General features: G+C 39.1%; 1 protein-coding gene across 1 annotated transcript; it reads left to right on the top strand.

Annotated features, from left to right (window-relative positions):
* Positions 1-15845: 15845 nt before the first annotated feature.
* Positions 15846-17277, top strand: LOC139199207 (ras-related protein Rap-1b-like). Its single transcript, XM_070828240.1, has one exon. The coding sequence runs from the start codon at positions 16032-16034 to the stop codon at positions 16656-16658; it is 627 nt and encodes a 208-aa protein (XP_070684341.1). The 5' UTR covers positions 15846-16031; the 3' UTR covers positions 16659-17277.
* Positions 17278-19912: the final 2635 nt, after the last annotated feature.

The raw sequence follows: 19912 nt of genomic DNA, 5'->3' as shown, positions 1-19912 counted from the left end.
CCAGATTACTTGCTTGCTAAAATACGTTTTTTGTGGGTAATGAGTCCTGACTACATTCAGGCTAGCAAACACTTCAGTACAATAACTAGTCCGGTAAACTGTGAGTGAGGTTGCTGTCCAGTAAACTGTGAGTGAGGTTGCTGTCCAACAGAGGTATTTTAATGACAAAATGGACTTTCCCAACGGGGATGAAGGGAATTCCAATTTGTGGAATCTGCTTTTCTGGAAATGCCGACAATGATGTGGCACCATTTAGAGAAATACTCAGTGTACCTTCTCTCATGTCCACACAGCCGTTAGAGCTCACTAGATCAGTGGTTTGCAGCTCTGGCCTGATGAACTTCGGCTCTCACTACACGTGTCACATCGTGAGATGAGATGAAGCGTGTTGAGGGAAGAGAGATCCTCATTTACACTGATTAAAAGGAGCTATTCACAGCACTCACTGTTCTACTTTGTTAATGTTATTGTTATTATTTTTGACCCATAATGAGCTTGGTTAAATATCTCCGACAAGCATGCAGAGGCAGCTCTGTGTACGTGAGAGCCCCGCTGAGTGTGGGTCACAGGCACAGCGAGGGCTAAGGGGCTAAATGAAGGACAGTGAGACAGACAGAGGAAAAGTAAAACCCTCTGAATCATGCAGTGAGCATGAAATACAAGCCTGCGAGCCACAAGATGATGCACTTTTTGGAGGAAGTTGTCATCTGCAGTGTTCTTACTTGCACTGAACTGTATGAGCAGAGCTGACGCCTCACAAATAACGAACGAGAAAAGAGCTTGTTAAAATATCTGAAAATGTGTAGTTTCAAAACAATTATTTTTCAAAATTGAACCATGACTCATCTGGGTTGTCCATTCCCACTAGAGAGAAAAAAACTATATTATTACTTATGAAAAAACAAAATCATGCGTGATGTGTCTTTACATTTTTTTTTAGGATCACCAAAGTAAAACAGATGAACCCTCAGGGGAATGTTTTAACCACATTTTATGACGTTTTATGTCAACTACTAATAACTTTTGCAAACGTTACATCTAAGGTTGGATGAATTTTAGTGGCCATTGGGTTGCAAAGTAGGCTGTCGGTTGGTCAGTCCATCCATTCATCTGACATTTAGGTCCAGACTGAAATATCTTTTACATCTACCAGCAAGATTGTCGTGAATTATAATTACTGATGATGTTGATACAGTTTCTCATGAGTATTTCATTTGTCATCAATACAAAGACTTCTTTGCCTCAGAAACACTGTTGACCGAGCTCAGTGACTGTAGTTCATACACATCACTGTAAAACATTACATTTGTGTAATTCTGTCTGCAAAAAACATTGTCCTGCTCTGATATCAAAGGTAATAGCAAGGGTTCATAGGAACTCCCGACTTTAAATAGCCATCTTGTGAAAAGTCACCCAAATTCAGTTCATATTGAATCTAAGACCAAAAGGCTAGAAGCCACTAAGTTGCACCTATTGTAGTGTTAGACATGCTTTGACAACAAGTACAAACCAGGGTTGTGAACCTGGGTCGCATAACAAGTTGATTCAATCACACCAACGGCCAACTTTGCTCTGGGGTCATTGGTTGTGTCATGCTGTGTAAGGAGTGTTAATAACAAGTTTAGACATTGAAAAAATATGCACATATAAATAGGACAAATTATCACGCTTGGCATGAAGTGATACGATGCTGAGTCATTGTGTCCCTGCCTAAATTAACGGGAGCATGAGATGACAGCCAGAGTGGGAAGGACTTTGATGTTCTCTTCTCTCACCTCGGTCCAGCTGGATGAATCACTGAATGACTCAAGGATTCAGACAGGTGGTAGTTAGCCGGATGGATTACAGTCAACTCTGCCCGCTGTGGGTGGATTCGATGGATGGATGAATGGATGGAAGGATGGTGGTAGTACATGTGCTTGAGTGCCTTTGTATATAACATGGAAAGTGGGTCAAACATTCCTTTAATGCACTATTTTCAGAGAAAACTGTAAAAACACTCAAAACCCACACCCCGTCGAGCCGAACAAGCACTCAAACTAAAAATTATGCCGCAGAAGAATTATAGTAGATTTTCATAGCTCGTTATGTTCACTGACTTGATATTATGCTGTTATTATGTTAATAGATCGCTGGTGAATTGTGCCTGAATGTCTTTTAGGGGACTCACTAAAGGAAACATACAGTATCTAGGGCACTGTGTCACTGTGTCATTATGGTGGATATTTTCATATTACAGCAGCTGTGATAATGTTGCCTTAATATACTCTCTACAACTTGTCCATTGCTCATTATTTAAGATAAGGCTGAATTGATCCCAGGAAGGACAGAAATATGTACAGATAGAGGAAATAGAAAATAAATTATCAAAGGTATGCATTTATATTACTCTCTTTATTTACTTTGTGTTGCAGATAGGATGCACTGACATGATGAAGAAGCATAATATCAAGTCAGTGAACCTCACTGATTCACCTCATTAAAAATAAAACTAATATATATGAGGGATATGGAGCATGGTAGGGGCTCAACATGACGCATCAATTATTTACTTTCTTGGCCAGAGCTTCAGAACTGTGTGTGTGTATGTGGTATTAACTTAAAATCTACTTGAGGGTTGAAATATGTGGGTCACCGAGTTAGCGTGAGCTTGCAAATGCAAAAGGGTGCTGGTCTGACGATATGATCGGTCTGAAAGTTGTGGAGAAGTTTTCACTCATAAAACGTATTCTGAAATGAAATCACGTACGTCCATGTCTTGGCCACACAGTAACAACTTGTGTATCTATACTGAATGTCGTGTTTCGGTGCTCACTGACCAACATGCACGGCATCTGGACAGCTGGCAATTTTGTAGTATGGTACAGTAGGCCCGTACTACCACACATGCTACTGGGACTTTAGCCTACATTCTACACCAACTTATTTTTTTTAAAGTGTAAGGGGTTGTAAGATTGCAGAAATCTTGAACACCATAATTGATATAAATGGGGTGGACAAAACAACAGAAACACCTGTCAATTTCAACAGCGTGACAAATTGCAGCCTCCAAAATGATCATATAGCCAAATAAATACCTCTAAAACAGTTTCAACTAAAAGTGAACATTAGAACCTTCATGAAAAGAGGATTTATTGCAGGATTGTTTCAAGTATGTATCTAGTTTACTAAATATGTATAATTAGTAAACTAGCAACTGACAGTATCCTGTCCTCAAAGTATTTTTATATAGATACAGAAATCAACTTCCAATATGCCCACTAGATAGTTGGCCTTATTTGTAGACATTCGGGATCTAACTTGTATCTTAGCACTGTAGTTTCTTACAGTCTCAGAGAGCAGAGGAACTCATCTGTACAGTTATGCCCTGAAACAAATCAAAACTGGGAGCACATTTTGTTTTCTAAAAGATAATCCATCAATATGCTACCCTTAGTGCCTCATTAGCTGCATGCCAGTGGCAAACGGGCTACCAGCGTTTCTCTTCCACAATCAGCAGCCCTCACTTTCAGTGCACATATTAGATATGCATGAAAGTTGCCAGGAAGCGCTAATAAAAAAAAAAAAAAGTAGCATTGAAGAGTGTTTATTGTGTGAATTGAATGCTTAGTGGTACAAGTGAGAAACTGTATAAAATGGTCATGTAAATATTACTGTTTTAAGGACTTACACTTAGAAAAAGAGTATTTATGTTCACAGCATCACATTTTATATGTGTTTCAGTTTTAGCCAGATGTGAAATTTGAAAAAAAAGTAGCAGGCATAATATGTAGGGCAACGATCTGACGCCAGTTACTCAACATGTTCCTACTCAGTGATGAACAGGGACACTCAACACACACTCACACCTACAGGAGGACCCTTCTCGGGCGTTTTACAGTGGATGACTCTTTGTATATGCTAAAACTGAGATGTAATGCTTTTTGATAAGTGGGCAATTACTCTTTTTTCCCCTTTCATTGTTACAGTTTTGTGAAATGGATGGCTCAAACAGCAAAACACAGTCACGCAGTTTAATCAGTCAGCGGTCAGCAGCAGCACAGCCACAGGGCAGCAAGTGAACAATCCCGGCTGAGCGATACTACCATGTCTCCTGAGGGCCATTAGGGCAGAAAGGTTAACTATGAGTGGGTGTGAGTGACTAACTTACATTCTGGATGCATGAGATGGTTCACATTGAAGTTGGATTTTTAAATGAAGCTTTGGCGGATCATCAAAGAGACCTTTCTTCCTCCTGTAGTCACCGATTCAGTTTTACCCAAACAATGCCTCTTGGCTCATTTCCATGTATATGCGTTCCTGCTTTCCTGTACGGTCCTATCAGGTTTTAAACTTGACAGACAACTGCCTACTTGTTCTCTCCATTCAATTAAACTAAACTTCCTCTCACTTACACACATGGGAGAAAATTACTAATCAGCATGCCCTTTATTAATCCAATTAGCCGCTTCATCCACAGTCAGAGTCATGATGGCCAAGTGGAGTCACTGTATGCTGCTGTCCTTTTCTGGGCCTCATCCCCATTAACTGAGCTAAACAGGGATGCCAAAATCTAATCTTAATTTGATTGACTACACTATATCCGTTGTCTCTCCTGTTGAACTCCATGTGTGCCTCAGCCAATTTGGCACAGGCCAGAGGAGTGAAGCCATTAAATCTGTATCACTTACAGTTAAAAATAGGATTCTCCTCTGTCTAAATCTTGGTTCCATGTGATTTAGCTGCCTTTCCTTATCTGTGTCATATGAGCCAGATGAGTGGATTATGGCACTGGCATACCACATCATCAGTTGAGCTGCAACCAAGTTTCATTCAAGACTGTAAACGCATATGTACGTGTGTATACAGTATATTCATGTAACGAGAACGACTGAAATTAAATTTGGAAATTTTCTAAACTGTCTTTCTTCCATTTTCATCATGCGAAACCTCGGATCCGCTGTGATGAATCCAACAGGATGTAGCATGACTGATCACCCAACTGTCACACTGTTGAGCCCAATACAGACTGACAAGCCATCTGACTGCTGCTGACTCATATGTGCACACATGCAGGCAGACTCTAACACAGAATGTGGTAAAAAGCTGCACCCACAGTGATACAAAAGCTCTCCAGCAATCTTTGAGATAATAGCCGGGAAAAAGGAAAATTATCATGTGGACCAAGTGCATAAAGCTGTGTAGACTCAAGACGATCGCTGAGTGTGCATTAAGAAAAATGCATGTGCATTCTTTTTGTCAGATTTATAAAGCACATGCACAAGCTTTAGCACTGCACACCTATGAGATTACTTGTCAAATGATGGACAGTTAATAAAATAAATAATATCTACTATATTATTAAACTATAATTATACAAAGTGTTTGTGTTAAAGTAGTGACCAAAGAACATATAGTTTATATCTCTGTTTCTGTCTGTAATTACATTAATTGAATGTGATCAGGTCAGTTTGTATTTGTGTTGAACAGCACAGGGACATAATGCTGATCTTATCCTGGGATGACCAGTACCTGCTCTTCCTTTCTCCGTCTCCTTCTCCCCTTCTTTTTCCCTCATCTTATCCCGTATCTCCTCCCTTCCCAAAGATGAGCTTTGATTGACGCAGTCTCGTTTTGCATTTGTCTCACTGACGACAGAAAATACAGGGTCAGGTGACATTCATATGCAAATGTTACCAGCCACAGTTTGGATAATAAATACATAGGAGTACCTCATTTTAACGGGAATTTCAACCCTTCACACAAACTGAATGCTGTTTCAACTGTCGGTAAAGGTTTATGAGTCTGACATTGGATGGATGAAATTAACCTTAAATCACATAAGTCAGATGATGTCTGAGGATAATTGGTAGTAGTAGTAGTCCACTAGTAAAAATGTCTAGTTTTCTGTATCACGTCTGGAATAGATTCAGTGGCCTGTCTGGTTTGTTGATATAATCAAAAGGACCAGCGTGTTGAGTAAAGATTTTGTAGTAAAGAGAAGATCCTCCATTTCACCCACCCACACACAAGCAATGCTGGTCATATCATGTATTTCTGTGAGATCTGGTTGGCAGAGTCAGCCATGCATTTGAGAACATACATTTATAGTGCCAATAGCAGGCAACATTCAACTGCAACTTAATTGGCAGATCGGATTTCATCCTTATGTCCTTTTCTACCTTGATCTAGGAAAACATCCATGCATGATCCAAAGTGTGCAGGGCGTTCACATTTTCTCATCACACCTGTTTTTTAAATTATTATTATTATTTTTTTAATACATACCAATTTTTAGCATTTACACAATTTTCGAGAAGCACTTATAGGACCTTTCACTGCTTTCTGGCCATGTGTGAAACTGCATAATACAGTTCCCCTACTTTCCCCCAGTCTTTCTCTATGACAAATACACACATTCACTGCTCATCTCATTTCAAGAAGCATCTTGGCACGAAGTCACAGTTTAAACCAACAGTCTGATTATAGAGCAGCAAGCATTAATCCACACTCGTGAGTCATGGGATTGAGCTGCCGGCTCGAGTGCTTTTGCTCGCTTACTTCCTGTTGACTCTCCATTCAGTGTGCCCACTTTGAATCAAGATGAGAGATAACGTGTACTGTATTTGAGCTATTTATGTTTTGAACTGGGATACGCTAATGTGGTTTGACTGATAATAATTTCTCTAAAATTCAATACAGTGTCATTTCACAGGAAGCTCTCTGCAGTAACAGGACGTGACAGCAGTTGTGCCAAATAGAGTCGTGTAAATGTGACATTTGTAACCTGAACAGGCTCTTTTCCAAGCTTCACAGGTACTAAAGAACTAAATGATAATCAACTCAGTAAATAAGGCCAACAAGAAAGTTATTTTTAGTTGTAGAACATGATAAAATGAGTATTTCACTAGAAATGTGCATGTTCCCCCTTGTGTGGGGTGTAAATAGCTCAGTGGCAGACGCATCAGTGTGCTTCATTCTAATTCCTGTGAAACTCACATTTACCCTGTGAAAATAAGTGATTTGTAAAAAAACGTTTCTCATCAGTGACGCTTTAATCAGCCCTTACTCATTTGACTAATGAGTTGTTTTTTATTCAATTAAGATACTAATACTCAGTGCCTCCAAGACAGTGTCACTCAAAACGTTCAGTAGCTTTGACTCCAGCAGAAATATTGCAGCGCCCTCAGTTATGGTGGAGAATTAGATTGCTCGAATAATTTAACAATTTACTTCCGCAGCCTTTCCCTCTTTTGTTTGAACCCTCCATCCTCCACCACATCATCTATTTATCACCTGAGCATGTTTCACTGGCAATCTGTATTCTGAATATGTAGAGTGTGAAACCCAGACATTAACATAATGCCCATGAGTAAATTTTCCACACGTGGAGACTTATATACTATACATCCAAGCATGTAGCTCGTATCCAACACATAATTCAGGCACATTCACTTTTGGATTTTCCTTTTGACTTCATATTGTTTATTACACCCAAAGGATGCATGTAATGTCTAGAGGCCGCTGACATATTCGCAGGGCAGAGGGATGTTTGTCTAATAAAACTCCCAGTTGATCTGCTGTCAGGCTCCCTATCCCCTCTAATCAAGAAGAGCCAATAAAACATGGTGCCATGAATATCTCTGATTGACTTGAGCAGATTTTTAAAGCAGATGAAGCATCACTCCGTTGTGAAATATGTGTGTTGTACAAAAGGCACCAAGAATGAGTCTGAAGTAAAGCTGTCACAATATCTAATTTTTACTACACGATTGTGGCCAAAATAATTCAGACTAACAGTATTATCACAATATCAACAGTAGAATAATGAAATATTAATAATAATGCTATCACTCCAGTTAATCTTTAACTTTATTTATTGTGCATTTTATCTCTTTTTTTTGGCACGTTAATAAAACTCAAAATACCAAAGTGGTGAGGTTAAGAGAGAGTCTGTGACCATAACTGTACAGAAGCATACAAGAAGAGTAATTACATTTAATGGATAAAGCAAAGGCAACCAGATCAATTGATAAACAAAAAAGCTACACGGTGTGTGTGAGACCACTGGCTGACAACTTTCCACTCTGCTATACTGTGATTTACCATCCTCCTTTCCATTTTTCACATTCTTTATCTATGGCAAATTTTTTGAAGGTAGATGAGCATATTCATCAATATCATGGTTATCATCAATAACAGTATATCCAGTTTGCAGAAATAAATACTTTTGGTAAGCTGATTTTGGTTTGAGGTTCTGTTATTACATTTTTAAATTGCCATATATATTTTTTTATATATATCTTTTTTTTCAATATGTTGGACATCTAATTTTTCCGTCTCACGAATGCCAGTTGAAGTAAAGATTGTGCATACTGAGTGCCACAAAACGTTATGACAGATGTATGCTAGAGTGAAAACAATTTTAGCAGAATGTTTGAATGTCCAAAATATATAGCAGGGTAGCTGAGGGCGAAGAATTCTGCATGGCAAGAGTGACTCGAAAAAGAGGAGAGCCAAATTCAGAATGCATCGAAAACCACTTCAGAGGCGATTGTTCTTCGCTGCCCTGAACCATAATGCATTTGTGAGACATGAAAAGATTTCTTTTCCAGTCTTTTTTGTACTATTCTTGAATTGATTTGATTCAGTCACATGAGGAGGGAAAAATCAGATGGGGAAATGGCGCTGGTTTCTGACTTGAGCTAAAAATTTTATTTCAGTTAGTAGGCCGCTAATGAGCCGCTCAGGGTAAAATATCAGTTACACTTAATTAAAACTTCATTTGGAGATCTTGTCCAGTTTAAAAATGTAGTTAGAAAGGAAAATAGATGAAAGGGAATTTTTGAGTGCAGCAGTCACTTCGGCTAGTAGGCATAAAAATAGCTTCCTGCCTCGTCTGTCCCTTTCCCCTTTCTCTTTGTTTCCAACTCTCCATCTGTCTCTGAAGACAGACCCACGGACCTAAACATTTGTAAGCATGCATGTGCAAGTTCAACTTTTACGATCACCGATTTATCCTTCTTCCTCTTCAGGGAGCGGACATATGTGAGTAAGTCTATATGTTTTTTCTTTAAACATTTCATGATATTCATAAATATTTAAAAATATTTTGTTTAAGATATTTAATATCTGTCACTATTGAATAAACTGAAAGACAGGGTCAGTAGGCAGGTAATACATCTACACAATTTTTCTCCATAGTAAAATGTTCTGTTAAAGAACAAGACTAGAGACATTTCAGATTCATGCTCGTTATTGTCATCATAAAAAGATTAAACTCAGTGAATGTTAGTCTATTAATACCTTCTGTCTGTGGCAATCCTTCCCATTGATTCTTATATAAATACCTTATATATATACATAAATCAGGCCACAAAGGTATAGCATCTTTTTGTAAAAAGCAATTATTTCTTTCTTTAAACAAACAATCAAATAATGCTATAATTAGTTGGGCACTATTTTCAGCTGCGGATCACTTTCGGTGCTCTAGTGAATATTTACGAGTGACCACGTTTATCATAAATAAAGGAACATGTCACTCAGTAACAATGTGGATCATTGATGCATTTATTAGTTTATGGACAACTATGGAAGTATGAAGAATAAACTATAGCAGGGGTGCACATGCAGTGCTTGTTTGTATGGTTCAATTCATTGTTGCCTTTGGTCTTTTCATGTTGACAATAAAAAAAATATATATAATAATAATAATATATATATAGATCATCACCAGAATTATCCTTTAAAATGATGAGGATTGTCCAGATACTTTTTCTTGATTTGTCAAGTAAAAAAATATGCATGGGAAAATAAAACACTTGCTTTGGTGTATTTGACAGGAATGAGACAAGATGGTTGTTTGGTAACCATTATCACCGCATGTCTGCCTGAAAGCTGACAAAGAAACAAGGACATTGATAGCAGTCGCCTGGTTAGACAGGTGATTTAACTGTTGACACACAATACATCCTGGCAGACATCCTGTCAGTCCATCAATAGGAATTGTACTACAGTAGGCCTAACTTTAATAATGCTCCAAGCTTCATTCCCAACTGTAATGATCGCAAAAATGTTTGTTTCATCAGTTAGATAGACTTATGGGTTTACGTTCCCAATGAAGGAGCTTTCCACTAAAATGTGAAAAGGAAAAAAATAATGTGCTTTTTCCACTTAAGGAAGTCATGAAATAAAAGGGCAGAGGCACAAAAGCCAGCTGTGCAACCATAAAGTCAAAACACAACCATAAAGATGATATCATTTCTCCCATTAACATTTACTACTCACTATTTACTCACCTACTATACAGGCACGACTCAATTTGTTTCAGGGTGAGACGATGAACCAACACGGGCAGACTGGGAGGCCAACTGGAAAGTGTCCAAGAACCACATCAGCACAACCTTACTGCCAAAGAGGAATGATTTTACAGAGGAGACAGAGGGTTGTCATGAAATGCATCAGGGTGGGAAGCGGCGTTTGTGATGAACATAAAAAAATGTTTGAATTTGAATATGGTCAGTGGATGTTATATTGTAGCATATTGTTGCTGTGATATATAGTGCGGTTATATTCACGCTGACTTTTACCGTTGGTTTAAGGGGTCATTTTAACATCTACTTAGCGCCGATAAGTTTAGTGAGAATGTTTGCCAATATAAACCTCCGCCTATATTTGTATTTGCTCAGCAATACAGCGACACCACATTGCCAATCCCAAAAAGTAAAGCCTGGGGTTATGACGAAAGCGTAAATTGTACTGTAATACTGTACAATGACTACCAGACTGCATAAACATCAAGCTATTAGCTACTGCACACCAGCCTGTAGGCAACAAGACAGCACCTGCTCTATAATAACAACCAAAGCACAAAGGACAATTCAGTGAGACAGTGCGGTAAGATGTTTCTCTACAGTTTTCCTTACAGGATAAGCCTGGCAATAATCAATATTGTATCAAAGTGAATAACAAGTAGCACCTGAGCATCCAAAGCCTGACAGCTTATTCCTCTCTGCCACAGACTTGTTCGATCACATCTGTGATGGTGAATATGGGCTGGGCGGTGTATTGTGAGTCAATATTCACCTCCCGTCTTAAATATCCACTAGGACACCAAATGCCTATTATTCCGCAACTGAAAACATAAAACCTAAATGTACATTTTACTCCTGTAAAAGTAATATTCTCTTAAAACTACAGTGCCCAACCATCTATTTAAAGAAATTACTGAGCATTTGTGAAACATTAACTACATATTTATGACCCATTTTTAATGGTTCTAGTATTTCGTAGGAACTAACGACCTCAGAGCTAAGAACCACCCCAAATTGTAAGGTTTTGAGACGACAACTGATGCATTGTCGGTTGATAAGAAATCTTACCCTTTACTATATGTAATCATGATGCAGCCTAATCATGCAAAGCTTGTGGAGTTTGAGTAGAAGGTGTTTTATGGTTTCATTATATTACAATGTTCCCTTTGTGCCTGTGTGAAACATCAACCATCCCCCATTGCCCCTTCTTCTAGGAACAGATAAGGGGGAAGAACATTCCAGTGGCTGTGAAGGTTAATTCACACGTAGGGCAACATTTATATTTAGCATCTGTCAGATTTCAACACCATCATCTTGTGGCATCATCTTGACAGGATGACAGTGCAGTGCACACTGGAGTGTAGATGCAGACAATGAGGCCAGGAGGGCTGAGACACTGGACACTTTCCATCAATATACAGAGCCAGGGTCCCCCACCCCCCACCCCCCAATACAACACAAGGGGCTCATAGCCCAGAGGGCACAGAAAACTAATAATACTTGACTTTTTCTGTCTGAAAGATAGATCTGGAACTAGTGTACGAAAAAGTCTGTTCCTCAGAAATGTTTCATTTTTTTTTTAAATGTATTTAAACAGCAGCAAAATATCACAGTGAACATGTGATTTTGAGGAAGAAATGAACACAGATACAGACTGGAAGAGAAAACACTGACAAGAAAACAGAATTAGGTCCCATGTGCATACAAAAGGACATTTACACTCACGCAGAAGCACAATGGCACATTCAGTACTGTGTCACGACACAGGTCATGGAGACCGAGCAACCTGTTGAATAGGCATTGAAAACTAAATAGCTACAGAAGAGCGACTCGATGAAGGGATAATAAAACCTAAATTGTTATTCCTGTATCAAACAACATTAGTTACTGGTGCTTTGACAAGAAATAAAAACAGCCCGTGAATGAAGATCTTTTGGTGTGAAAAAAAATACACATTGAAACAATTGGCCATGATTGTCTCGTTATGTGCCGTCGTTTACAACAGTATCTCTTCCTAACACACGTCAGAGCTGAACATTTGTTTCCAACAAGCAACGCCATCTGGTCATTATCATCACCACAGGGCAACATGGCTGTAAATAGAAATACAAGAAAAGTGTCTGGGATAGGAGACATAGTCGCACACGAAGCGCACACGAAACAACCCAGTGGCCACAGATGGGAGGTCCATTTGTCATTCAATTTTAAGCTCACAATGGTGCTCATTTCTTAGGGTGTACAGCTTGTGCATTACATTTTTGTGGCATTTTCCAAGTTGGGCATTAAGTTTTGCAATGTACCGCAACAGGCCTCACAGTTGGAACATCACAGGCATGGCTAATAACATTAACAACGGCTCTGTTCTATTGAAGTGTCTCATGACAGTGTGACAATGAGACAAAAATAACGAAAACCACGACCCCGAAAATGAAGCATCTAAAAAGGAATTCAGCCATCAATTTTACTATCTACACCTGTGTTTTTCAAGTTGTGACATATAAAAATATCTTTAATGATAAAAGCCTGTGGCCTAGTGCTCTGCTAAAACTAATATTGTACTAAAAGAAAACATTTATTCATAATACTGCATCTATGATACTCATTATATTCCAAGTATTTTATGCAAGTTTAATTTGTATTTGTTATGCTAACTTCCCTTTTAACTGTCTGAGACAGGCCTACTTTAGTTGGTCATATACGTCCTAAAAATACAGCTTAACAAGATGAGGGTTGAAGTCAGAATAGAGAGGCAACAATATTGTGCTGCAATGTGACTGATCATCAATCAAAAGGTTAGGTAAATATAGAAAATAGACACTCTGTAAAATACACTACTATACATGTTAACACTAGTAAATATAATAAATATATAAGTCTTACAGTTAAATGTTCCCAGTGTAAATGTGCTAAATGGAAAAGGCATTCATTATGCAGAATCACCCCTTTCATGCTATATTTTATATGCCATTGTTGTAGTTACATCGGACATACCAAACATTATATTTATGAAGATGATCACTTTTGCCTGTTGTCATTTCACTTGGGTGTTTAATGTGAAAACTGTGCTGTCACAACTTCAAACCTTCACTGCACAAACAGTGTGTGGACGTTTTTAGTGAAGTAGGAAACATCTTGTATTTAACAATTAAACTTGTGAAATTAAAAATATGTCCATATTCATAGACTCTGGATCTTTTTAAATAAGCTAAAAGAACCAAGTAACTTAAGTAGAGTATTTTATATCTCTTAAAATATGATTTTTGCAAAATAACTATGTAACTATGAATGTCAGATAAATGTAGTGGAGTAAAACATACAATATATCCCTCTGAAATGTAGTCAAGTAGATGTATTAGGTACATAAAATGGAAAACAGTGCAAAACGTAGCTCTGAAATGTAGTCAAAGCCAGTTCTTGACAAGAAATACTGACAATGACATGAACTATACCTGAATTTGCCTGTTTGTCATTTGAAAGCATTGAGGTGTGAAGATGTTTTTCCTTACTGGGACCCATCAGAACAATCTGACTAGAACTGTCGACGGTTTAGAAACCCTGATTTAATTTCCACTGCAGGGAGTGCAGCCATTAGCGATCCTCACACTGTGTGTCAGGGCTGGGAAGTCCACAGCTATTATTCCTACAGTGCTTAGCTCTGCTCCACTGCCCATCAGGTACAGCAGCCCCCCGGAGAGATCATGTAAGTGCATATTAAAAGTGTGCACTGGTTGGTGGGTTACAGCGTTCCCTGGGGGTTACAGTCGTTCCATGCTGTTTCCTAACCTAACAAGGCAGTGAGAGGCGCAGTCTGAGACATTGCTCATCTCAGAGGAAATTTAGGAGGGATCACAAGTCAGGCTCACCCCTCTAGAACAGACTGACAAACTGGAGGCAGGCAGGACTCGTTGTCAGACAGAAACAGGTACTGCATCATGTCTAATGAAACAGTCTATTGGTCACTGAGGGTGAGATTCACACAGAGTTATGCATTGCCAAGCCTGACTGAACCGATCTATAAGCTGCTCTCCGTTGAATGTTATCAGTTTAAAGGAGAGTTCTGAAAAAGCCTTTTAATTCATTCAGAATTAACACTACAGGAAGCATTTATATGGTTCCACTCAGGCTTTTGATCTTTTGTGACTTTCCTTGGGAATGAAACTACAAACTAATGGCGGAGAAACACTGCTGTGTACCGTGACTGCATGGAGCTCTGCCTCTGGCTGATAAAAGGAGTTGCTAATTTTACATTCATACTAAGAAATGATAATGACTGAGGGGAAAATAACAATTTCTTGCTGATTATGACAGCTTTGACATCTATGCAGCTGCTTGCATTGAAGGTTTCTGGTCACCAAAAAATTAATTGTGATGCACTCAGCTTTGACTCCACATTAAGTCAAAGGACGTAATGTGGAAGGAACATATCACTCAAGGCCTTAGATCTTTGCATCCCCCTCATGTGTCAAAGGACAAAACATGGAGAAGCAGCATTCAGTTTCAATGCACTGCATATCTGGAACAAATTTCTGGAAAACTTGCACCAGCTCTGCATTTGCCACGATGTTTTATTAAATAAAATATGCGACTGTCATATCTTGTACTGCACTGTAATATTTATATCTGTGTATTGTTTTATTCAATTCGAGCAGATTTTTCTGCATTTTATTGCATTCATTTACAATCCTGTACATCTTTTAACAATGCTTTGTGTTCCTTCATTTATTCATAGAATCTGTGATGGTGGTTTTCAAAACAGGAAGCTGACCTTCAAAATAATCCATACACGATCATAATAAACCAATAGGGTCAATGTGCATTTAACAGAATATCACATTTCACTTCTCCAAAATCAAGTTACCAGAACTTTGTGACTTTGTGTACTTCCCGTACATTTTGCGTGATTGTTCTCACGCATGGAACATTAAAAAGGACTCCAAGAAGTAAATATTTTCAATACTAAATGCTAGTTAGTATTTTGTCACCATCATATTTGCTGCACTCTAATAACTGACTGCAGAGTATACCAAACATATTTATACAATAGGATGTTAGAGCTTGAATTTATTCATGGGATGATACTGTCTAATGCAGAGGAGTTAATCATCAAAATCTGTGGAAAATTCCACTGACAGCACGCTCTCTAGGTACTGAACTCTCTGCTGCAAGAAAATCTAAACAGACCTGGATATTAAAGACGTTAATCTTTATGTCTTTATTTCCTTACATTATCAAAGCTGAAACATAACAACAATCAAATTCTTTCCTCTGAGATACTCTGACCGACTGACAATATAATCAGGACCCTGCTCAAACAGCATTTTCCACGCTCTGCTGGCTGTTTATTCACGTTCAGATATTACCTCCTGTCTCCCCGTGCACTGATTTACATGCTCTGTCATCATTGGTTGCCTGGATGTTACACTTCAACAGACTGCCTTCTGCTGATTGGTTGCAACTGCAGGAGGGCATTGAAGCTCTCTCACCAAAACAGGCATAAAAGGCTGTGCATGGAATCAAACACAGAGGAGAGCCCAATGAGAACCTTTGAGGAGCCTTGACAGAGAGCCAGTGTAAGCTTAAAAAAAAACTGGGAGGTGAAAAAAGACGGAAGCTCAAGAATAAGTTTACAAGTGTCAGTTTTACAGCAGCTGTTGTAACCACAGAAAGGAAGTGAGTAAACTGAGGGAGTTTTGGGGATCATTTCTTAAATAGTTTTGCCAAAACAATAAAAGAACCAGCATGTCTCTGGAGGTGAAAGAGAAGACCCAGGTGCGTCTGGTGTTTCTGGGAGCAGCAGGAGTGGGAAAGACAGCCCTGATCCAACGCTTCCTCCAAGATACATTTGAGCCCAAACACCGGCGCACAGTGGAGGAGCTGCACAGCAAGGAGTACGACATCGGCGGGGTCAAGATCACGATAGAGATCCTGGACACCAGTGGCAGCTACTCCTTCCCGGCCATGCGAAAACTCTCCATCCAAAACAGCGACGCCTTCGCACTGGTGTACGCTGTAGACGACCCAGAGTCATTGGAAGCCGTCAAGAGCCTCCGAGATGAGATTCTGGAGATCAAGGAGGACAAGTACACACCGATCGTGGTGGTGGGGAACAAGGTGGACAGGGAGGATGAGCGGCAGGTGTCCAACAAGGACGTGCTGTCAACAGTAGAGATGGATTGGAACAACAGTTACCTGGAAGCTTCGGCGAAGGAGAACGCCAACGTGGTGGAGGTGTTCAAGGAGCTCCTGCAGCAGACGAACCTTCCCAGCCGCCTCAGCCCCGCGCTACGCAGACGCAGGGAGACCTTTCCGAAAGACACTAACTTCCGGCCGCCCATGAACAAGACCAACAGCTGTATTCTGTCATAAGGGGGACACAGAGGAGGAGAAGTGTTGTTTTGTTTCATGGAGGGGACATGAGATGAGAGGATGGAGGGTTTGATGTGTGACTCGGTGCTGCTGCAGGGAGAAAGAGTCAAGAGAAAAGCCTTCAATGGACCTCAGTCAGTGGGGGTGTAAAGTGAAGCGCTGCCTGGCTGAGATAAGTGATTCTGGACCAACAAGGACACTTCAAGGTTTACAGCTGAGAGAAAGAGAAGCAGAGGAGGAGAATGGTATTAAGACTGAACTTGAACCGTCAGTGGAAAGGAGGAATATGTATTAATTACTGAGTTGTTCACTTAATGTAATGTTGTTGCTGCTTATTTGGTGACATGCTGCTGGTGTTTAGATCAATGTATAGCTTTTGGATTTGAAATTTTATTGTTCACTTACATCAAGATATTTGGCCTGTTGCTAACAGATTGTTCTTTGACGGAACGTGTGTATATATGTTGTGATATGTGAAAAAGTCATACTTCTCATGTAAATTATTTCTAATTCAGTAATTCACCTGTAGCACATCATAAGGTTTACAATCTTTTGTATTCACTTTCAAATTTTGCCAGCATGACATTATTCATGTTTTAAATAAGTGAAATGCAAATCTAAACTATAAATGCACTTTTCATTTTGAAATGACCGTTCAAAATGATGTTTTTAGTTAGTTTGTTTTCTAAATAAGATTTTTTTTTATCATGGCATATTCTCATAAATGTTATTATTTTGCTCTTTATTTAACAAATGTAAGTGGAATGTGGATCTAAATGTGTAACAATAAAGGTAGAAAAAGTGAAATTTGTTGTGTGAAATTGATATGTATATGAAGCTACATGTAATGTATAGATCATGCATTAATTGCTGAGAAGCAAATTATTTTTAAGTAAATCATAAATCTATCAGTAACTACATGAACATTTCAATAATTCCTTTCAGGAAATCGTGTCGTCCAGCAATAACTGAAATTTAGAGAGATAAATGAACATAAAAGGTCATGAAACATGATGCTAGATATACCATTTTAAAGCTACAGTTGATCTTACTGTATTGTAGGACTGCTATCAGTTCAACCATTACTTCATTTGAATCTGGAATAATTATGATTAATACCTTTGTCCACTCATATCAGGAATTGTGAGTGATATATTTGAGAGCTGCCTTCTTCACAGAGGTACGAAATATTTAAGCAGTGGAAGATAAAACTGAGACTACTGATTAATGTGGGTGGAGCCCCGGCATGTTTACTCTCTGCTTTTACAGCCACTGCTCCATTTCATGCAGGGAATCTTAGAATTTGACAAAATAAGCCAAAAAGTGTCAAAGGGTATTTCCAGTATTGATCTAATTGCTGTTGGCATCCTTTAGTATTTTTAGACCTCTGTCGCCATCTGCTGATGGAAAACACACATCACATTCACTGAAACCAGAAACTGCTCAGTGTGCATGAGACCTTAGTGTCTTTTGTCATTACCTTGAAATTACTGATCAAGTACAGGTCCAGTGGTTTTGGCTCGTGCTGAAAATGAGCACATCTCATGTCATCATTAGCATGACGACCATCATAATATTCCAGACACAGACTTTCACTGCATTGCACTCGTATCCTGTTACATTTTATCAGCGTTCTGATAACTAAAGAAATGTGGGCTTATGTTAATGTCCATTATCAGTCTGGGGTGACTGGATTTACTGGCAGCATGTAAATTCGTGATGAAGTCTACTATAAGCTAAAGTGTGCTTAATGATTCGGACAAGCCAGCTTTGATAGACCTCAAACAACTGAAAGTCTGGATAATACCAACCACTTCTCACATATTCTTTATATATCAAGTGTGACATCCTAATCTGCTAACTGACTATGGGCCTGAGGGGACTGCAGTCAAAGCTTAACAAAGCAACCTGAAATGCCCTCGAGTGTCACAAAATTTGAAAATTGACAAAGCTCCTGTTTAACCTGTTAACAAAATGGATCATCGTGCAGTTCCTGAAATAGCTGTGCACGGTTCCCCTAAATGCAACCTGCCAAGCTAGACTCAGGTCCAAGCTCACCCCCCCTCCCTCCACACTCCACGCCATCAGATTAGAATGAACCAAGTTTCCTGTTTTAATTTGAGGAAGTGGCCGGGTAAACGTTTGCAGGCAGTTCCTCTTTCAGTCTACATTTAAAACATTCTTCCGCACTTCACTAGTGTTCATTTGTGAACGACGGGAGGCCTGGCAGCTTCACAGTCACGCAGGTGTGTGGATTTGTCATCTCATTAAGACACTTAAAATTTTACGTCTTAGATGTAGAAATAGATTTGTTTATTTCTGAGGTAGTTGAGGATTTCTAGATATTCATTTTGCATATTTACTTTAGCATTTACTTTTTGCTATTACTATTTGCAGATTTTAGCTGCAGTGAGGGAGGTTGTGATTCAGTTTTTCCAGATGTCTAAGCCCCTGGACTTGGTCAAAGCTCCTCAGCAGATTAAAGCAACTCTGAGGCGTTTAGAACAAGTTCAGGGTCCTGGGCAGAACACAGCGAGACTGTTAAATAGTATTGTAGTGAAAAGTCAGAAGTCAGTGTCTTGCATGAATACTAATTGCTGTTTTGATCTATTCAGATCCCTAGAATGGCTTTTTGTCTTCCTCTGTAGAAGAGTAAGAACAACTGTACAATGTGTCGCGTTCGTCCTAGTAGTAGAAGAGCACACATGGTCTGGAGAGCCACCAGGAGCTGTTGAAGCGGTGACGGGGGAGGACCAGAGCTTGCCTTCTACTCCAGAGCCATAAATTGTGAAGGAACAAGATTCATATGAAAGAGAAGAATCCAGTGTGGAAAATCATCCTGGTAGTAGCCATCCTGCTGTTAGGGTTAGGGTTATATAGTGGGATCTCTAAGCATGGCCTGTTACCTGTATGTCTGGAGAGGAGAGGCAGGATTCACTATCCATAAAATAAAACGAGATTTGTGTGGAAAAAAAAGAAAAGAATGTGTAACAGGCATATATTTTCCCCCGTGCCTCTATGGAGCATGCGCCAGTTTGTGAGATTCACTTGTAAGTTAGTCACATATTCAATTCATGAATTAAAAAAATCACACTCACATTCGGGCATAATATGTGTTCATAATTACTGCATCGAACCTACCATCTAGTTATTTTAGGAGACTTAAAGGAGACATTTATCATCTGTATTAGATATGTTACACATGCATAATAAATAAATCAGGGAAAATCAAATCTCAACACCCAATCTTTTTT

This window comes from Pempheris klunzingeri, chromosome 3, assembly GCF_042242105.1.
Source record: "Pempheris klunzingeri isolate RE-2024b chromosome 3, fPemKlu1.hap1, whole genome shotgun sequence".
In the NCBI taxonomy this organism is placed as follows: domain Eukaryota; kingdom Metazoa; phylum Chordata; class Actinopteri; order Acropomatiformes; family Pempheridae; genus Pempheris; species Pempheris klunzingeri.
Note: the sequence above shows the minus strand (reverse complement) of the source record. Positions and strands in the feature narration are given on the sequence as shown.

Coding starts and splice junctions, on each gene's coding strand:
- LOC139199207 (XM_070828240.1), top strand. CDS start 16,032: ATGTCTCTGGAGGTGAAAGAGAAGACCCAGGTGCGTCTGGTGTTTCTG.